The following is a 21408-nucleotide window of genomic DNA, read 5'->3' as shown; positions in this document are numbered from 1 at the left end:
GCCCTCCCCGTCCCCCATCACGCCCTCCCCGTCCCCCATCACGCCCTCCCCGTCCCCCATCACGCCCTCCCCGTCCCCCATCACGCCCTCCCCGTCCCCCATCACGCCCTCCCCGTCCCCATCCCCATCACGCCCTCCCCGTCCCCCATCACGCCCTCCCCGTCCCCCATCACGCCCTCCCCGTCCCCATCATGCCCTCCCCGTCCCCCATCACACCCTCCCCGTCCCCCATCACACCCTCCCCATCGCCCCCTCCCCGTCCCCCATCACACCCTCCCTGTCCCCATCACACCCTCCCCGTTCTCCTTCACGCCCTCCCCACATTGCCTCATAACCATCGAGAAAATGGAGCAGAGAAAGTTGAGGGGATAATTGACTGAGTAGATAGGGAGAAATGACAGAAGGATCATTTAAGTTCTTAAGCAGATTACTTAAGCAGATTTAAGTTCCTTGGCAAGAAAAGCAGGAATATATACTGGCTAGTCTTGAATGCACTGTGGGGCTGAAGTGGGGTGAGGGTGGAGGGGGAAAACAGCTAAATGGACATCGAAATATAAACACATTTTTCCTGCTCTTCAGAGTAACAGAGTCAGAAATTTTGTGTTCTGTGACTCACTGCCAAACTTTTGACCTGACTGCAGTCTGGTAAATGCCTTGGTTGCCCAGAACTGGTCATCCTGTTTCTCCATGATGGATCATCAGCGACTCAAGGACATCAAGGACATGATGGATGATCAAGGATCATCATGGTGTGGTAGGGAAAACAAGCCTCAATAAAACTGAGGCACCCATAAAAATATTTTGCAACTTGCAGTGAACAACATTTCTGTTCTGTATTTTACACATCTCATGTCTTTTTGCCAGGTTTCAAGTATGTTCAATTGTTTTTTTTTCCTTTTTTTATCCACCTGCTAGATCAAATGGCATTTTTTCATCTTGCAATTATTTATACTGTATGTAGTACTAATTTGTTCAGGTTGGATTTACAACCAAGTTCCAGAAGTGAAAACATATTACTCCTCTTCAGAACATTAATTTCTAAGTTGTATTCTTGCATCATTATTCCTTATACCTTTTGACACTCTTATTACTACAATCAACATAGGAACCAGAAAGAGTATCGGGGACTGCAAAAGCAAACTTACATTTTTCAGGCTATTGTAAAAGTCCACGTTCCCAGCACAGAGGTAGCGTCCCAACAGAGTTGCATGTGTTGTGAAGATTGTTGCCACAGGAAGTTTCCGAATGCGGCTCAAAACGAGGCCAATACCTGACAGCCATTCATGGAAATGTGCAAGGAGAAAGGTCTCGCTCCCACACTGGGCTGCAAACTACAAAAGAAAGTATGGTTTAACTTTGAAAAAAAAACACAAACATTGCAATAATACATTTTGTCAACATTATAAATCTCTAGATCAATTACACAGACAGGTCCATAACAACAAATAATTTCTGTACTCTGATTTTCTAATTAGCATATATCCTAAAAATAAGATCACAAAAGAAAATATTTAGGAATGTTACTTTGGTTTCATTTATGATGGGTAATTTTTGAGCTTCATGATTAGGGCAACATATTTTTCTGCTTAAAGACATTTACTTGTTAAATATAGACTAAAAAATGAAAAGTATTGCAAGGATCTTGAATTTAACATGAGCAAACTGCAGGTGTTTACAACCAAACTAAACACCAGAATGAGGAGGTACAGCTGACAGTGAAAAGAGCAGAAAGCTGAACTGGAAACAGAAATTAAGTAATTAGAAATTGAGCATAATTAAGCAATTCATAAGACGGCAAAGACTGCGTAAAAGAAATGGTCCAGGAAGCATCACGAAACAGGGCTAAAGTTAAATCAACAGCCCAGGCAATGTTATGAATCGTCAGAAGAAAAAACAAAACAGAAAATGCTGAAAACACTCAGCAGATCAGGCAGCATCAGGTCAAAGACATGACAAGAGGTGGGAAAGAGAGAAAGCAAGTTAGTTTTAAGTTGCAGAGAGGATGGGAAAGGACGGATCACCACAACAACCCTGGCTTCATCCTGTTAGAAATATGGGGAATGGGGAATATTTCTAATACGACGCAGCCAGGGTTGTTGTGGTGATAAACTCTCTTGTATTCCACCCAATGACAAACCAGCTTCTCCTCTCCCCCAACTTCTACCATTTCTGGACCCAAAAGCATAAGCAGAGGCTACGTGCAGCATCTTATAATGGCTAACAGGAAATATACTCCCTAGTGACAGCAGCCTGCAATGCACTTTTGCAATTTTGACTGCTTACCAAACCAACGACCCAAAAGAGAAATCCTAAGGGACCTTTACCTGGCACATAGCCAGTACTTTTTGCTACAAGGATGATAGTCAACCAGAGAACAATGTTTACTTTGCTCAATAAATAAACTATTAAAAAACACTCTTGTTCATGCGTACATCCAGTGATGTTATCACGGGAAACATTCAAAGCTTCTGAATAACTAAAAACCACAAGAAGATTGCAATAATGCACCCATGATCATGTATTCCGTTTCTTTCACTTTGAACTGTTCATGAAGAGAGAAAGGCTAGGCCGAAGCAGATGTAAACGTTAATGAAACCACGCATGCACAGTTGCAAAAGCAGAACAGTAATGCTTTTGATGTGATTGTTACTAACCAGAACTGTGTGAGATTTCAGAACGACAAAAGGTGATTTCCCAAAAGCATAAACCCCAGGAAAACATCAAAAATAATCCAAAATATTTCCAAAATCTAGTCCTCACCAGAGGCAGAAGTAGTATCAGAGCTAACCACCACCCGCCTCTGATAGGGACTCTATAAAATGTTATCAATGGCAAAGGAAATGGGAAAGATGAACAAATACATAGACTGTGGCTCAAAATATGAAGACAGTACAACTTTTTCAGATTACATTACACTCTGATACTTTTTGTATTTAGGACAAAGGAGTATAGTTCCACCATAAGCTAATGTAAAAGATATGACTGCTTATATTAATCCATTTACATCCCTAAGAAATTGATAGTGCAATCTTTTGATGGGTATTAAAATAGTCACATTGAAAAGCTTAATAAAAATGTACCCAACAAACTTTTGACTGTTTGTAAGGAAAACTGATACACTGATAATGAGATCACTAACAAAAGACAGTCCAGGTGTTTGCTGTAAATAAAATTCTCAGTTGTAAAGTGAAACTGTGATAAAGCATCTGAACCTTGGAAGGGAGTGGTTATCTTTAAATGTCTTTTCCATTTATAACTTCAAACAACTGATATATTCAGCTGAAAATGGTCAATCACTGTTGCCGCACACATGGTAATGTTCCAGATTTCAATTCAAAAAAAGGTACTTAAGAATTTTTTGAATCAACGGCAGGGACTTCTGTACTATTCCCTACCCTAAATGTGCAAACATGACAGAGTGTTAAATTGAGGCAAAATTACCTAGTCACCAGGTTCCACAATAAATTATGGATTGAATATTCAAGTGAATTTTTCAAGGTCATCGTTAAGTGGTCCAGTTATTGAAGCAGAATGAGCAGGAAAAGTTTACTAACTTCCCTGAAATGATTTGAACCAAGGATATATGTTGAATTGTTGAGGCTCTGTTCACAGAGACATCTAGGAATAGTGAGCATGGAACTTGGTGAATGGCTGATGAACTGAATCCACAGAAATCCATGAGTTCAGAGCACACCATGATGATGCAATGTGGAACATACAAAGGGCCAATACCAAGATGAATTTTGGGGGAATTAGAAGGCTCTGTGATGAGACACCAAACCTTCAATATAGACTTAAGGTGTTTAAGGGCAACACTTACAGTTAATAACACCTTGCTTGATGAGGTGCAAGGTGCAGCAAGGAGTAGCAAAAACATAATTTTCCCTAGCAAGGAGTAGTTGGAGGTGGCTAAGGAGGCAACAACATTAATTCAGTGTTTGAAGTACACTAACTAAATCAGCAGAGGTACTGACCTGAAGTCCAAACCATCTCCCCCTCGGCCAGCAAACTTTCTCTATCATCAACCAAAGTTTCTCAGCTCCTCGTTAATCCATTTACCTCTGCTATTTATCACAATTATTAAGCAATGATACATTTCCTTGATAGTCATGCACAGCAGATACAGTGCATCCATTAGATGAAGACATGTCTTACTGACACTCATTGGTTTGTTGATCCTGAATCGAATAAAATGAGAATAGCACACGAGGATGATGATGAATGGGGTTGTGCACCCACAGATAGTGCAGCTGACATCTGTCAAGAGGGAAGCCATGGAGCTCAGTACCATACTTGCATCCCTGATCATAGAGGCAGGAACATCATTATTGCCTAGTGACTTCATTAGATTTCTCAGCCACGAGACAGGCCAACCCTTTTTCCCCACATTGCCAGCATTAACTTATATCCATTTCCTTCCTCCTCCAAGATGTTTATGCATTGAACAGCAGACTTTCTGAATGGCAATTCATTAGAGAAACTTGGTTCTTTCTGAGGAGGCACTATCACAGAACATATGCCTACCAGGCACCAATGTAAATACTTGGACTTTATTGGGTGTTGATAGGCAGTTAGTTTGGATTTACTTCATGATTCTTCAAAGTGAGCAGGCAGCAATGGGTGCCACATTTTCAGATTTGGAAGTTTGGATGCAGAAGACACAGCATTCCTCAGTTGTGAGCAGATAATGAATCATGTGTACAAATGAAGAAAATCATGACGGAAGGCCAGCAATAAACTAACATAATGAATTACTAGCAGAATGCCACATGTACTCTGCAGAACGGCTCAAATCCAGCTCAAGTGCGAACTGGTTCACATTGTAGGGCATTGCAGAGGTTCTTCCAACAGTCTCCTCTGTTGAACATTAATCACAGTACAGGCTGTCCCAGGTTAAGAATGCCCAATTTATAGACACCAGTGCATGTGTATGAATGGGGTGTGTATGAACGAGCTCCCGTAATAGTATTAAATTCAAAAGTCTTACGTACATACATATGTTCATTCCTATGAAGGGCTGAACTAGTTTCCTCTCTCTCTCCACTTCTAGTAATTGTTCTTTCTTATCAGTTTTATTTGCTTTTGATGCCACTCATTACAATACTGTGGAGGTGTAGTTACCATATTGAGTGATTTTTGTGTATTTTTCAACTTATGGACAAATCAACTTTTGGATGTCTGTAAAAATGGAACCCATTCATTACCTGGGGATGGTCTGTAATCAAGTGAATCCATTGCCAAAGCTGTGAAGAATTTGAATGACACCTTAAGTTTTTTTTTTATTAATTTGCAAGATGTGAACATTGATAGGAAGGCCAGAATTTATTGCCAAAACCCATCGCTCTTGAGAAAGTGAACTTAACCCAGCTTCTTGAAGCACCGCCGTCTATTTGACAGCAGGTTCCAAGCAGCTGTGTTCTGACCCTGATTAAGCTGCAAAGATTGGGCCATGTAGATATGATAGGAAAAGGGAAACTTTGTAGTACACCCAGGGTGTGTATGTGGGTTAGTGAAAAGCTGTTGACATTCCTTTTTATGAATCACAACACAAAGTGCATTAGTTTACACCACTTTACATCATTGCCCATTTCAGTGAGAAGGTAAAAAGTCATCTTTTCCAGGTTATTGTTTTCGTACACGAACTCTTGTAGTGACATGGATCGTTGGAGGATGAACGATTGGTTGATGTTTGGTTACAGAACTGCTTTGTGGGATTGGGAGTGGGGTGGGGAAGGGGAAATGGCCAGACCACCAGGCAGTCAGTAACTGAACTTGTGAGCAGTTAAGGAATGCCTGGAACTTCAATCAGCAATGTGGGTGGATGCTCTGGTGCAAGGTGCCACATTTTCACCTCCCTCTTCCAGATGGAAGCAGATGCCGAGTCTGGTGAGATACTTGTCACAGGATAACCTGAAATTGCTCTTGTAGCCATGGTATTTATATGGCTGGACAATAGCGACCCCCCCAGAACGTTGGTGGGAGGTGACTTGGCGACGGTAATGCTGCTTAAGGTCGAGGTTAGAAATCTAGATTCCGTCTGTTTGGAGATAAACAATGACATACAGTTTGTGATGCAAATATTTGCTACTTGTCAGGTCATGCCTGAAGATTGTCCAGGTCTTGCTGCATGCAAGTACAGACAGACTGCCTCATTTTATTTATTAGTCACATGTACATTGAAACACACAGTGAAATGCGTCTTTTTGTGTTTCTAAGAAGTACCAAGTGGATTTGCACCTGGTGTAACTTTTTGTAACTTGCAGAATTGCAACTTTTTCAAATTATTAGATTTAATGACAGTACTTCTGGATACTCTCAGAAGTTAAAATATGTCAGAAAATGGAATGAAAGCCATTAACAAGGCAGCAGCAGATGGTTGGATCCACGACACCGTCAGAAGGATCTCCACCAGTGATGTCCTGTGGCTGGGGTGACTGACCTCCAACAACCACAACAATTGATGGTGTGCCAAGTGCCGCGCCCCTGGCATGGGAATGGGACTCATGGCTGATGGTGAGCCTGTTACTGAGCCTCTTCCTCTCAGGCTCGGGGCTAAATGGGAGCCTGGAGCTGGGCCACTGGCTTGGGGTTGATGGTGAGTCCATGCTGTCCTCTCCACAGTTTTAATAGGGGGCAACATAACAGGTCACCTCTCTCATTCATTCTCTGGTCCTGGAGGCTCTGACTTCCACAGTGGAAAAATATCTAATTTGATTTTTTTAGAGTATCAAATGTTATTTTTAGAATATCAAAGGTTCAGATTAAAGACGGTATTTTTTAAAAAAAACACATTTATATTGTCCAGTGCAATCTTTAATCTGGGTACTGACATTTCTACCACTGAAGATTGCTCCTTGTTCAGCCAATGGGATTTTGAACACCTTCATTACTATTCCTTTTGCCCTATCCACTCTGAAGACCACGACCCCACCTTCTACCCCGTCAGTGCAACTAGCACCATTCTAGAAATCTCTTATGCTGGAAGTCTCAATGAAATTCCAGACTATGTTCTCACGTTGAACAGAAAAGACACCAGCGTACTTACTTCTCCCAAGAACCACGCAGTGATAAACCCAAACAGCACTGCATCATTAGCTTCCTTGTCAAACCAGGGAATTCCAATATTGCATGAATCCCATAGCTCCGTCTTCCACTGATCCAGACTCCAAACGGAGGCAGCAATGTCTAAGAGCACAACGTAAGGACTTCCATCGATCAGCCACCTGCCAAAATAGACCTGCAAGAAAGAACAAGCTGTATGTCAGAAGCCTCTAGGACTGTATCATAATTAATGGTTTTCACATTATGCATTTTCACTGAAACAGAGAAGGAAACAAGATAGCAACTTTATGCAACTTTTTCAAATTATTAGACTTAATGACAGTACTTCTGGATACTCTCAAAAGTTAAAATATGTCAGAAAATGAGCACAGTCTTGCTTCCAAATGTACATCATAACCACTGTAGATAATCTCCATATAATTAAACATGTATAACAGAGAGTGTACACAATTGCTTAGGGAAGAGATTACTTCATCCTCCATTGTTGACAAGCCCATGGCCCTATGCATTCTATCTGTGGGAAATGGAATGCATCCCCCCCACCCCCAAGAACCATGATAGAGATTTCCATTGTTCTTCCTTTCCACCCCACCATCCTCCACATCTCCCTTTATTTCCAACACTTCCACTGTCTTGCCACTACTACATGCGTTTTTCCCTCTGCTTCCCTCTTAGCATCCTGAAGAACCATTCTCTCCAAGTCATCAGTTCACTCCATCAGCACCAACATACGTTCCCGCTCTCATTGCACCTTCTGTCCAACTGCAGGAAATACAATACTGCCCCGTCACCTTCCTTTTTGCTGTCTAGAATCTCAAGTGTTCTCTGCAGGTAAAACTTTGCTTCATTACGACTTCGCATTATTTGCAGCACATATGGCATAATAATGTACACAGTTTCCTCTACAAAGATTGGCTGACTAATTTGCATCTCTATTCAGTTTGCAAGCATGACCGCTGTGCTTCCAATCACCTGTCATTTTAATCCTCCATCCTACTGCCATTCTAACCCCACTGTCAATCGCTTCCTACATTTCATTAGTGCTGTTCGCTGTTTAAATGTTCACCACATTCACAACCAGATGTGGCTTGGAGGAAGTGAACGTATGGCAGCCAAATTTGCTTACAACACATAAGTTAGCGGGAAGGCAATTTGCAAGGAGGATGTAAGCTGTTTACAGAGAGATATTGATAGGTTCAATGAGTGAGCAAAATGTTGGCAAATGGAGTATAGTGTGGGGAAAGTTTTTCATTTTGGAAGGAAGAACAAAATAGATTATTTAAATGGAAAAAACCCCTACAGAAAGTGCAGCAAGAGGGGATTTTATCAAGCAAACAGTCTTGTGCTTTAGCATATCCTGACTGGCAGTTCATTCTTAGGCAAGTCTTTAATGGGTATTTGGACGTAATGCACTGGCATGGATTGAGGATTGGTTAACAGATCGAAAGCAGTCAGAATTCAGCGGTCATTTTCAAGTCAGGAAGCAATTACTAGTGGGATACCACAGGAACTGGTGCTGGGGCCTAGCTGTTCACAATCTATACTAATGACGTAGGTGAGGGGATCAATTGTAATATATCCAAGTTTACTGATGATACCATGTTGAGTGGCAGTGTGGGCTATAAGAAAGATGTAGAAAAGCTTTAGGGAGATACAGGCAGATTAATTGAATGGGTGAAGACTTGGTAGATGGAAAATAACGTGAAACATTGTGAGGTCATTCACTTTGGTGGGAAAAATAGCAAGGCAGAAAAAAGGAGCGAGATTGAAAGATGTCAGAGTTCAGAGTGTACTGTATAGGAATCACTGAAAATTTACATACAAGTACAGCCTGCAATTAAAGAGGGAGTTTATTAGCCTCTATTACAAGAGTAGAGATGACTTGCTCCAATTATAATAGGGCCCTGGTTAGACTGCACCTAGAATACAGTGTACAGGTCTAGTCTCCCTGCAAAAGGAAGGATCTACTTGCAACAGACAGAGTACAGCAAAGTTCTCTGGATTGATTTCTGGGATGCTGTGTTTGTTACATGAGGTGGAATTAAGCAGACTTCACGTAACTCTTGAGTTTAGGAGGAGGACAGGTGAACTCAATGAAACAAAATTCTTATGGGGCTAAAGAAGGAAGATGCAGAAATGAACTTCCCCTGGCTGGAGTGTCTAGAACCAAGTGCCACAATCTCAAAGTAAAAGGTCAGCCAATCAGTGCAGAAATAAGAAGTTTCTTTAGTCAAGGAGTCAGAGATTGATGGACTTTTAGTTATTAAGGGAATCAAGGGATTTGGAAGATAGCACAGGAAAAGGTGCTGAGGTGAAAGATCAGCCATGATCTTACTGAATATCAGAACAGACATGAGCGGCCAAATGGCCTACTCCTACTTCAGATTCTTATGTCCTTGTGTTATGTACATAGTTCTAATGAAGCTCAATGCAAGACGAGCAGCATCTTTGAATAAGGCAAATTACAGCCTTCCAAACTTAATGATGTCCAACAGTTTCAGAGAATAATTCTTCTATTTTACCCCTGCTCCAGGCAGCTCCTTTGTTTCTTTACTTGCCCGATTTCCATCTTCTTTCAGTTTGTGCCATCATCTGCTTAACTTCTCCTGTGTTCCACCCAATCACAGAGAAGCCTCTCCAAGTTCTCTCATTTCTGTACCTTAAAACATCATTATCTAATTCTGGCTATCGCTGATGAAAGGTTACAGACTTGAAACATTAAATCTCCTTTCTCAGCAGTTGCTTCCTGAACTATTGAGCGTTTCCAGCATTAACTGCTTTTATTTTAGATTTCCACCATCTTCAGTATTTTAATTTGTTATTACTTTAGCTGCAACTGGAGAGAAACTTCAAAATTCCCCGTGCCCAACCACCCTGGAGTAACCTCCATGTCCAAGCCTTGGACCCTCATCCAAGCTCCTCCCATCAGTCTACACAACTCTTCCGCAAATAAAGCAGTCCATGCTTCCTTGCAGCAAGACTCGGACAACATTCAGGCATGGGCTGATAATTGACAAGTATTATTCATGCCACAAAAGGGTCAGATAACAACCATCCAAGAAAGAATCTAACCACCTATCCTTGATATTCAGTAGTATTACCATCACTGGGTCTTTCACTATTCATATCCTGGAGATGATTATTTTTCAGAAAATGAACTGGACCAGCCACTTAAGTGCTGTGGCCGCAAAGCAGATCAGAAGCTGGGTATCCTGGGGTGAGTGACTCACATCTTATCACCCCAAATCCTTTTGGAGATCTGGAAGACAAAAGGTTAGGAGTGCAGCTCCGACAACACTCAATGTGGCTCACTTGTGCTGTGATTGCAAAAATGTGCACTATCTACCAAATGCCAAGGCCTAAACATACAGCACTTCCCAAATGCACAACCTCTACCTCTAAGGCAACCAATTGCTTCATGTGGATGTGGATACCACCACCTTCAGGTTCCTGTCCAAGTCCATCCTGACTTGGTAATATCTCACCATTCCATCATCATCACTGGGTCTAAATCCTGGAATTCCCTCTCAAACTACACTGTGAGTGTATATTCACCAGAAGGACTTCAGCAATTCAACAAGGTGGACCACCATCACCTTCTCAAGGGCAATTAGAGGGGGACTAAATGCTGGCCTTGCCAGTGGCACCCACATTCTGAAAAATGAATAAAAAAAGTCAGATCTCAACCCTGCCTCTCAAACTGCCTAACACTGCTCAAACACTGATCATCCCCACTCTCCCTTAATGATCAAAACCCTGACCAAACACACCTCCATCCCCCAAACGTCAATGCTTCCCATCACTGATCCCCAGTTTATGACCCTTTTCCTGAGCACCCTTCCTTCCCTCAGCCAGCACCACACCCTCCAACCCACCCCACACACACACACACACACACACACACACACCCTTGAGTTTCTCTCCCCCAGGAGCCCCAGAGGCACACACGGCCCAGAATGTCCCCGATTTCCTTTGTGTGCTCTGGAGTGTGTGAAGGAAAGGTCTTGAGTTAGTAATGCACAATACTTGCAGTCTGATTCATTACTGAATCTCCCAGAGGCAGGCCTTCTGGCAAAACAACATCCAACAAAAGTGTCTCCACTTTCCATAATCATTTGAGTTGAAGAAATCTGCTGCAAATGTGTTGTCTGAGGGACAGTCTTGCTGTCTACAATCTTCCAAATTAGGAATGAGCAATCAATTCTGTCCTCGTCAATACTGCCAAGATCCCAAAATTGAATAAAAAGAACGACTTACCAGACACCTCTGCTCTATCGTTGTGTGCATCATTTATATACACTTCCCCACATCCAGAACCTGCCGTCTCACCTTGGCATCAAGCACTATCGTTTCCATGAACTTTCAAAAACATGACTATCTTCACCCACCCCCTCCTAATCTTCGGCTCTCTCATCCAATACTTACATTCCTTGTAATGTTTTTTTTCTTTTATCTGTTACTCTTTGATATTGGATCACTTATTTAAGTCTCTGCAATCTTTTCTATTATGATTTTCTACCTTAAGTATTCACCAACATTCCACACAAAACCCATCTCACAATTTCAATTTCCTCTCCAAATCACATACTACAAAGATAAAACTATAAACAGTATTTTAACGGCTCAGTGTCGAGAGTTAAGTGAGGAAGAGAAGAGTGTTTTAGGCCTGGGATGACAAAGAAGTTGACATTTTCTTTTAAAATTCGGCACATACCATCACGATGTACCATCCACTATAAATTATAAGCTTGTAAAGATAAACAAAAATTACCCTAGTATTTCCAATATCATACACATAATTATGGTTCAAAAAGTTTGCAACTATTTCCCCAGAAAGCTTTGGTTCATCTCCTGGAATGTATAGGTTGCACCTGAAAATGAGCACTGTAATTAACAAGAACATGTTCCCACAAGACATTCTTAACCCACCTCCTCCTAAAGTTTCCACGCTGCTCCTGGAAATGGTGGTCATCTCATCCTTTGTAAGACATGCAGCAAAGTCTCAGAGGCCAACAAATGAAATCATAATCATTATAAAACATTTTTTTGTTTAAATATATTTAGCATGGTATCCATAAAAGTTTGTGGCATCAGATTCCCAGAATTCAAGAAGCTAAATAATTCACTGGAATGTTTAACTATTCGTAACTTCTTTACAGTGCTCTTTAATGTTAATTCCTAGGGTACATAGTTCTCACAATTAAATTCCTAGACGGCTTTCTCTCTCTCTCTCTCTCTCTCTCTCTCTCTCTATTTCAACCAGTCACACACTGAGTCACACCCAACTTGGCAGAATGAAGGAGTTTACAATACCTTACAACCCCTGGAGTTCATCAAATCAATAGTGCATTTAATGGCTGGATTCGGTGGTTCAATCAGCTCAACTTGTGTCTTGACACTGTTCTCAACATATGGGCCAATCAAAATATAATTCTCTCCATGTTGATCCACTGTTAACTTTGTTTTGGTTTGGATGACTGTGTAGATACCACCCACTAGAACAAAGAAAGGACAATGAGAAAGTGAACACAGGAATATGTATTAAAGCCCATATATTCTAACATAAAAAGGAAGCATAAAAACAAAAAAAGTCACTTTTTCAACAACCCCGTGCACAACCACCTTTTAGTGGAATCTGTCCCTCCCTTCTGACCCTCCAAAAGGAAAAAATATCTGCAGAAATTCCTCATTATGTAGACTAATTGTCTATTTTGTTTAAGACAGGTGTTGCCCTCAACGGTGAGATAATGCTACATTATCCCACTTCTTAACCTTGAGCATCTCTGGTCCATTATGCATCCTTATAATTTCCATTTCCAGTCCTAACCAGGTAGTTATTTCATCTCTTCAGCAATGTGAATTTTCTGCATTTTCCAAACAAGTCATCATGTGGCTTCTCCAAGGAACACATTTTACACTGTGCCACAATAGGACTCTCACATCCAGTTGATGGAACAGATTCTGGGCTGAATTACAAAATGCCCCCTTACGCATCCTTCACTGGTCTGCCCAGAATTGGAGCTGTATCTTCAATGGACAGTGCCAGAATCTCTGGAATTCCTTCGCTAAACTTCTATCTCTCTACTTTGTTTCTTTTAAGTACTTCCTTAAGACCTATTTTAAGGTTTTAAATATTCTTCCAATTATCTCAGAACCTCTGGCTCCATGACAATATTTCTCTGATTATTTTCCTGTGAAATGCCTGGGGACTTTTTTCCTACATTAAAGTCAAGCAGTAAGTTTTCATACTGGATCAGTTATATTTTAACATTTTCTGATGCATTAACATCAGGGAATACATCGCTCTTTAAACAATTAACTGTTCCTGCAGTTGGAAAATCCCAGCATGATGTCATATGACTAATAATAGCTATTTAAAGAAAATTCATGGACAACTTATCTAACCGGTACTTCTGACCTCCACTCCTTCATCCCCCACACCCCATCTGACCCCGCCATCCCCCACACCCCGTCTGACCCCGTCGTCCCCCACACCCCATCTGACCCCGCTGTCCCCCACTCCCTGTCTGACCCCCCCACCGTCCCCCACACCCCGTCTGACCCCCCCACCGTCCCCCACACTGTCTGACCCCCAGTCCCACACTCCGTCTGACCCCGCCGTCCCCCACACCCCATCTGACCCCGCTGTCCCCCACTCCCTGTCTGACCCCCCGACCCCCACACTCCGTCTGACCCTGCCATCCCCCACACCCCATCTGACCCCGCTGTCCCCCACTCCCTGTCTGACCCCCCGTCCCCCACACCCCGTGACCCCGCCATCCCCCACACCCCGTCTGACCCCCCATCCCCTACACCCCATCTGACCCCCCCATCCCCCACACTGCCTGACCCCACCGTCCCCCATACCCCATGACTCCCCGTCCCCCACACCCCGTGACCCTGCCATCCCCCACACCCCGTCTGACCCCCCCATCCCCTACACCCCGTCTGACCCCACCATCCCTCACACTGCCTGACCCCACCGTCCCCCACACTCCGTCTGACCCTGCCGTCCCCCACACTCCGTCTGACCCCGCTGTCCCCCACTCCGTCTGACCCCCCGTCCCCCACACCCCGTGACCCTGCCATCCCCCACACCCCGTCTGACCCCCCCATCCCCTACACCCCGTCTGACCCCACCATCCCCCACACTGCCTGACCCCACCGTCCCCCATACCCCATGACCCCCCGTCCCCCACACCCCGTGACCCTGCCATCCCCCACACCCCGTCTGACCCCCCATTCCCCACACTCAGCTCATCATTCCCTGCTCCCTCCCTTAACCCCTCCGATCACACATCCCGCAATCCTTGTATTTTGAAATGAACAAGATATCACTTCTCTCCCATGCTGACAACAGCCCCTTGGATAATTTTTATTATTATTCTACTGCCAAATTCCAAAACAGGAAGAACATTTTGATTTTCCAGGTAAAAATTTGTTGCAAGATTGGAATTAAAAAGTTATGTCAATCTGAATGAATTGCATGGTAACAATGTAAAAAACATTGATCAGAACAGTGTATTTAAATCCATTAAACAGGCAGGGATTGTGTAGCAACTGCAGCTATTCCTCAAACCAGGAAGCTATTTGTTTGAATATTCAGAGTATAAAACTGACCACTTTGATGCTGCTTATGAGGTACTACAGAGTGCATTGGTTAGTGGTTGGAGAGAATTAAGATATATAAGATTTTATTGTGAGTTATTTAATTTTCATATATTCAATCATAATACATCTTATATTTAGAACAATGCCCCATGGCAAGGAATGCCCAGTGGCTCTGTTGACCCAGCGCAGTACTGATATTTTAAAAGTGATCTAACAGCAGTGTGACTCTGGATGAGCACAGCAGTCACATGCACTTATACCAGGATGCTGCAAACCTACATAGAACAAAATGCTGGAAATACTGAACAGGTCATGTGGAGGAAAACTAGAGTTAATGTTTCAGGTCAACAATCTTTCAGCAGAGTTCAGTAGGTGGAGCTGAGTCCATGGCCAGATCAGCCATGATCTTATTGAATGGCAGAACAGGCTCAATGGGCCAGTTGGCCTACTCCTGCTCCTATTTCTTATGTTCCTATGAACAGGTGCAGGATCCAAGAACTGATTCCCTGGGTAAATGCTGGCGCCCCTCAGCAAGGCTGACCTCTACTGTGGGCAACGTGGGGAACCCGGTGGTGGAGTACACTGGAACACAAACAGCCCAGTGCTGCACAGCAAGACTGGGACTTTCATTTCGGACACCACACAGGTAATGTCCTGGACTTGCTGCCACTAATAGGGGTGAATGTGGTCAGTTCTGAATGGAACAGCCAGCATCTGGGACAATAACTGTTTTTCCTCGCTCTGTAAATGCTCCCTGTCCTGCTGAATATTTCCAGCGTTATTTTCATTTTTAAATTACATGCACTTCTCACTCACTGAGTGGGAAGAGCCATTTTCTTTCTCTACAGCGTTGAATTTTCAAGGATACAGATTTATAAGCAAGACAGGGTTTATTACAGAGTGGTAACAGAATGGACTGCTGGAAATCTATGGCAAAAAAAGGAGGCCAGTTGGATCACTGTGTCACGCCAATCAAAAAAATTATCCACCAAATCTCACTTCCCAGTTCTTAGTCGAGAACCTTGAAGGAAATGACACTTCAAATGCTCATCCAAGTTGGTAATAAACATGAGGAGGGTTTTTGTCTCTGCACTGCTACAGACTTCACCAACTTGATGAGAAAAGAGGTTATTCAACTCTCTTCTAATCCTTCTACTGACTACTTTACTCCTGTTGCCTCTTGTTTTATTCACCTCTTTACAAAGGGAAATAGATGCTTCCAATCCACTCCATACAGCCCCCACAGAGTTTTAAAAGCCTCATCACTTTAAATTTTGCTGTAGTCTCACATTCCAAAGAAAACAACCGCAGCCTCATACCCAAGGTTCTCCAGACCTGGCAACATTCTCATGAATCTACATCAGCTCACATAATCACATCCTTCCTGGATTGCTGTGACCAGAACCATTTACAGGATCCACCTGTGGCCTACCCAGACATAGTCACTCTGTTCCTGTATTCTTGGTCTTAGCCAACAATGGAAAGTACCCCTTGTGCCTTCTTAACCTAGTCTACTTCTATTTTTCTGTCACATGTACTCTAAGGTCCCACTTCTTAATGTTCTACCATTTATATACGTGCTTACTTGATTTTTCTTACTCAATACTTCCCAGTATTTGAATCCCATTGTCAATTTCCTGCACCCTGCTCCTATCCTCACCAACCAACCCACCCCCACACATCCTTGCAAACTTCAGCAATCCACTGATATATTCCTGTACAATGGAGCTTTCTTCCTCACTATGTACTGCAAGGCCAATTTTGATGCAATGTGCAAATTACTTTTAAATTTAAATCAAAAAGGACCTAGTACTCAGCTCTGTGGAACCTACATCCGGCCTTATAGCCTTCCTGTTACAAAATTACCCATCGGCAATCACCCTCTGCCTCTTGCCATCGAACCAGTTTTGAATGCAATGCTAGTTTCACTTGGACTTCACAGGTTTTTATTTTTTCCCCCAGTTTGCCATGTGTTCAAAATCCTTGTGAAAATCCATGCAGACGACATCAAACTCTCATCAACTCTTTTTGTTGTCTCCTCGAAAAATTCAATTAATTAGACATGACCTTCCATTAACAAATCCATGTTGACATTCCCTGACTAGGCTGTGATTTTCTGAATGGCAATTGCTGTCTACAGAATTCAGTCCAATAATTCACCCCCACCGACAGCAGACTGACTGGTCAGAAATCTCTGTCCCTTTCTCCCTTTTTATAAATGGTATCTGAGCAGCAGGCTTCTGTCCACCAGCACCCTGCCCATAGGCAGTGAAGATTGGAAAGGGAAGTCAATGCATCCGCTATCTCTTCCCTTGCTGCAATAATGCTGTGATACAGCATGTTAGTGGGAGAGCAAACTATTGGGTGAAATAAGCAGTTTGAGAGGGGGTGTAATAAGTTTTGGCAGCTTTCAAAATGGATAACCCACCAGATCTAGAGCAAGTGACTCCCACGGCATTATTCCCTCAAATCTGCTCCTTTCGGATTCTTTCCTCAACCTCTGCCCAATCATCACACAGACACCTGCTGGGAAATGAGGGAGAAGGCTTTTCCCAAGTTCGAGCTCTTACTTTAATATGCAATACATTCTATTTACCCACTTACAATGAACAGGTGCCAAAACACTAGAAAATGTGTTTTATAAAGTACTGATAGCTTTATTTAACAAAATGTTAAAAAGTTTTTTTATAAATCATATTGATTTTTATTTAGATTAAGGTAATTTTGGAATTATGCACATGAAGTCCTGGGCCATCAAGTGGCTTATCTATATTTAGCTACATTCAAACTTGATCCCTGTTGCAAATCTACTCCTCCTGTTACAAGATAGCGACAGTTACACACTATCATCTGCTGCTAAATGTATGCGTCATATGACTAATAGCAAATGCTGATTCTGAAGAAGTCTGACACCCTCACCAAATTTAGGGAATTGGAATGAAGCAGCTGTAAACGGCAAGTTTGGTGTTACTACTCTCCAATCTAAACACATCCTACTATCCAATATTATAACTGCAGGAACTGAAACTGATTGAACTACTAATCTCCCTCAGTCTTCCCTCAGCACTACCATACGTGGATCTTTAAATACTAGACTTGCAATCACTTATTCATTAATCCCAAATTATCCCAGTATAATGTTGGTGATCCAGCATGAGTCAGTAATTTCTAGTATAGAGAAGTGGAAGTTGAAAAATGAATCATTTTCTTGCAGTGAGTATTATTGCAGTCCCTCACCCCAAATGCAGGCTGAAGCTATTGCCCAATTCTTTCCAGGAATCCTGTTCTACTGCCTTTCTCTCCTGGATTTGCTAACTTAACCCAAAGCCCAGTGAACTATCATCTGAAATAAGCAACAGGATTCAACAGATGTACACAGTGGTTTAAATGATGGCACACAAGCACATTCTGTCATCTCACAGGCTACGTTTCTCATTTGCAGGTTTTGTCTTCCTCCGCAGGCGCTGGATTATTCTTGAAAGTGGTTGTTTAAATACTGTACCCCTCTGTACTTTCGGTTAAGTGACTATTCAGCCTGTGTGGATAAATTAATGAATTAAGTTCAGTTGGTGAATGCACCAGTCAACATAGAATTGATCTGCACAGATCGAGAAAGTCCCAGATTTGATCCCCGATTCCTGTTCCAGTGCAATAGCTGGGTTAATTAAAGAACAGGCCACACTCGCTGTTTAGGATCACATATAAATATCCACAATCTGGTCAAGGCTATGGAAGAAAGCTGCATCATGAAACTGTATGGTTGCCTTAGCCAGAGCGGAGCACAGAAAATCAGAAGGGAATTCTTAAACTACAAAAGAGTTACTTTATAACCAATTTGTTGCATCACCTGTTTCAGTCATTTATGGGGAAGTGCTTTCACGTAACTGCATTTTGAAAATGAATACATTGTTATATATAGAAGCAACCTTCCTGGCCATGGAATTATGCAAGTAAATACTGACATTCAGAGCTCTGCGCTGCTTGGTTCCCAAACTCTTGTCAATGTGGCAAAATGCCAGGAAGAGGCTGGGACACTTCCAGCTGAGAGAAGGGATCCAGGAGGCATTAGGAAAGTCTGAGAACAGCCCATTCACACACCGCTTTGATAATGACATCGAGAATAAATGGATAGAAAATTGAGGACAATTTATTTTACAAAGAATCTCACCTCACTATAGAGTCTGTACATTTACAGTGTGGATAGAACATACTTCAGACTGTGAGCAAATTTATACAGAGTTTCAACAGAACATGCCAAGAACATGCTGAATGCACATGCCCAGTAATTCAACAGCATAATGTTATTTCCCCCCCCCCCCCCCAAGCGAAATCCCATGGAAATTCATTCTTTTTTGAAGTGAAACATGAAAACTCTGGCTGGTGACAATCATTTTCATGGAATGGTCCCATCACTGATTGTGTTGGCCTTACCAGCAACATTCACAACCCTGTATTTAGTAACAATATTCCTTTGCACTGGCTATGGCTACAAGAAGAGAAGAGAATTCACCCCCATTCCCAATCACTCCAATTTTATCAGGATTTCTTGATGCTGCACAAGCAAATGTTGACTTGATATCAGATCTTGTCACCTCATCTTTAAATTTAGCTCTCTGGTCCAATTGGACCAAAGTTCTCATGAGGTCTGAAACCAAACTGAGCGACAGTGAAGTTATAATCAATGACATCTACCACTACTATAGTGATAACGGATTGAATCACACTGATTGTGAGCCTGTATTTCCCGGGAAAACCACCTGCCAGCTGCAGACCATTGTTCCTGACTTCTGCACCCACACAATCTAATGTGGAGGCTAGGAGTGTGCAGGGAGTCAGATGCCGGTACAGTTAAGGACAGCACATTGGAAGGCAGCACAGAGGCATGGCAAGTAGATCTTTTGTCTCACAGCTCCAGTGACCCAGGTTCAATCTTGACCTCCGGTGTTGTCTGTGTGAAGTTTACACATCCTCCATGTGACTGTATGTGTTTCTCCCAGATGCTCTTCCCCTCACATCCCAAAGCCATGTGGATTGGTAGGTTAATTGGCCACTGTAAATTGCCCCTACTGTGTAGGTGAGCGGTAGAATCTGGGACAATTGATGAAAATGTAGGGAGAATCAAATGGGATATACAGTATATTGGATTAGAATAAATGGGTGGTTGATGCTCACTGTGGTCTGTTTCCATTCCGTGACACTCTGACACCTAATTTTTCGCTCTGCTCTGGGCTCAGCGCTGAATGCAGGGGAAGAGTTAAATCATAGTTCACATCCAGCCCCTCAGCTTGGCATCACCCATGGCAGGTGCACGTAGCACGACACAAGGTACATGTAGGAGAAAGGTTTTGCCTTTTTGTTTACTTAATTTAGTTGTTCTTAATTAAATCTTTAATATTTTAAGAACATTGATTAACTATTTAAATTTATTTCAACTGATTTTAAATGTTTCTGGTTATCAGAAGCATTTAAAAATCAGTTAGAAAAGTCTTTAACAGGACCTCTTAAGTAGGGCCACACCCACCTGAAAGTCACCCTGCACCTGCCTCTGGTTAGTTTGTCATGTAGATGGGATAAACATAACCAGAGATGGTGATGCTGAAGTTTAGGATGCTGGTTAAAAAGTATGATTATGTCAGGCTGTAACTAGATTAGTCTGTAGCTGACCTATCCCCAATTTGGTACATCCTCAGATATCAGGCAAGAAGGGCTCAACCAGGCTGGATTTGCCTCTGTAGTGTTCAAATACTTAAGTATACCGAAAATAGAAAGTATATTAAAAACTATAACAATTCTATTTGTGTAAAATAACTAAGATGACTTGAAAGTTAGTCAACAAAATGTAGAACATAATAAGCCTTGATACTATTCATTGCTGGCCAGGCGGCAGGTCCCAAACAGACAGGAAACTTGAGCATCACCATAGATTCCTTCAGACATTTACCAGAAGGCCGTTCAGACAGGACCAATGACCTTTTCCTGTCCTTGACATTTATTTTCTAGGCTAGCGCATGGAAAATACAGGACTGAAGACACTGTTTTTTGAGTATTTGTAGAGCACAATGAGTACAAAATATACGCATGTAAATCTTGGCATTGCTGCAACATGACATTTTAAATGGCATTGAAATAAGTCATTAAATATGCTAACGCGACGGTAAGACACATTTGGCGTTGCTGCATTGCATGAAGGCAGAGGAGCTGCTCCAAGGTGACAACTCTTTCAATGTTTCGTCCCAGCGGGAGGCTGTCAGTCTGCCCGCCCCGGCAGGTCCTGCTGCCGGTCAGCCGGAACCTGCACCGCCACCCCCCATTGCAGTTCGCTGCCGCCTTACCTTTATTCGCCACCTCCCAGGCGATCTCGAACATGAAAAGGTTATCGGCTGGGAGATCGTCCTCAAAGCCAGAAAGCGAGCCATACGACGGCGAGTTACTCAGGAACGACATGGTGCCGAGATCTCAAGAGGGAGAAATCCGACAGCAGCACAACATCGGAACTGATCGCTCACAACTTCCAACCGAGCATGGGCACTGAGCAGCGGCACGGAGCCAGCGCCACCGGCACCGGCCAGTAGGGGCGGGCTGCTGCACTGCTGCAGACACACCGACCGACATCCGGACGGAGGCGCAGTTACGCCTGGCGTCGCCAGGGGGAGGCGGTTTCCAGGAACCGCCGAATCCTCCTCATAAGTTAATTGAGGGAAACTAAGTTGTCGCTCAGCAGGTCAGCCAAGGGAT

At 42.8% G+C, this 21408-nt stretch overlaps 1 protein-coding gene across 2 annotated transcripts in view; it reads right to left on the bottom strand.

Annotated features, from left to right (window-relative positions):
• Positions 1-21207, bottom strand: part of LOC127577812 (glycogen [starch] synthase, muscle-like) — a 66436-nt gene extending 45229 nt beyond the window's left edge. For both annotated transcript variants that reach the window (XR_007957442.1, XM_052029392.1), the window contains exons 1-4: positions 21006-21207; positions 12376-12557; positions 7046-7237; positions 1146-1331 (exon numbers count right to left, since the gene is read on the bottom strand). Coding sequence is in view for 1 of the 2 variants with exons in the window: in XM_052029392.1 (XP_051885352.1) it covers positions 1146-1331; positions 7046-7237; positions 12376-12557; positions 21006-21117 (672 nt within the window). In the remaining variant the exon portion in view is untranslated. The remainder of the gene's footprint in view (positions 1-1145; positions 1332-7045; positions 7238-12375; positions 12558-21005) is intronic.
• Between the last annotated feature and the right edge of the window lie 201 nt (positions 21208-21408).

The sequence above is a fragment of the Pristis pectinata genome, chromosome 14 (genome assembly GCF_009764475.1).
Source record: "Pristis pectinata isolate sPriPec2 chromosome 14, sPriPec2.1.pri, whole genome shotgun sequence".
Taxonomy (NCBI): domain Eukaryota; kingdom Metazoa; phylum Chordata; class Chondrichthyes; order Rhinopristiformes; family Pristidae; genus Pristis; species Pristis pectinata.
This window is presented reverse-complemented; position numbering and strand designations above follow the sequence as displayed.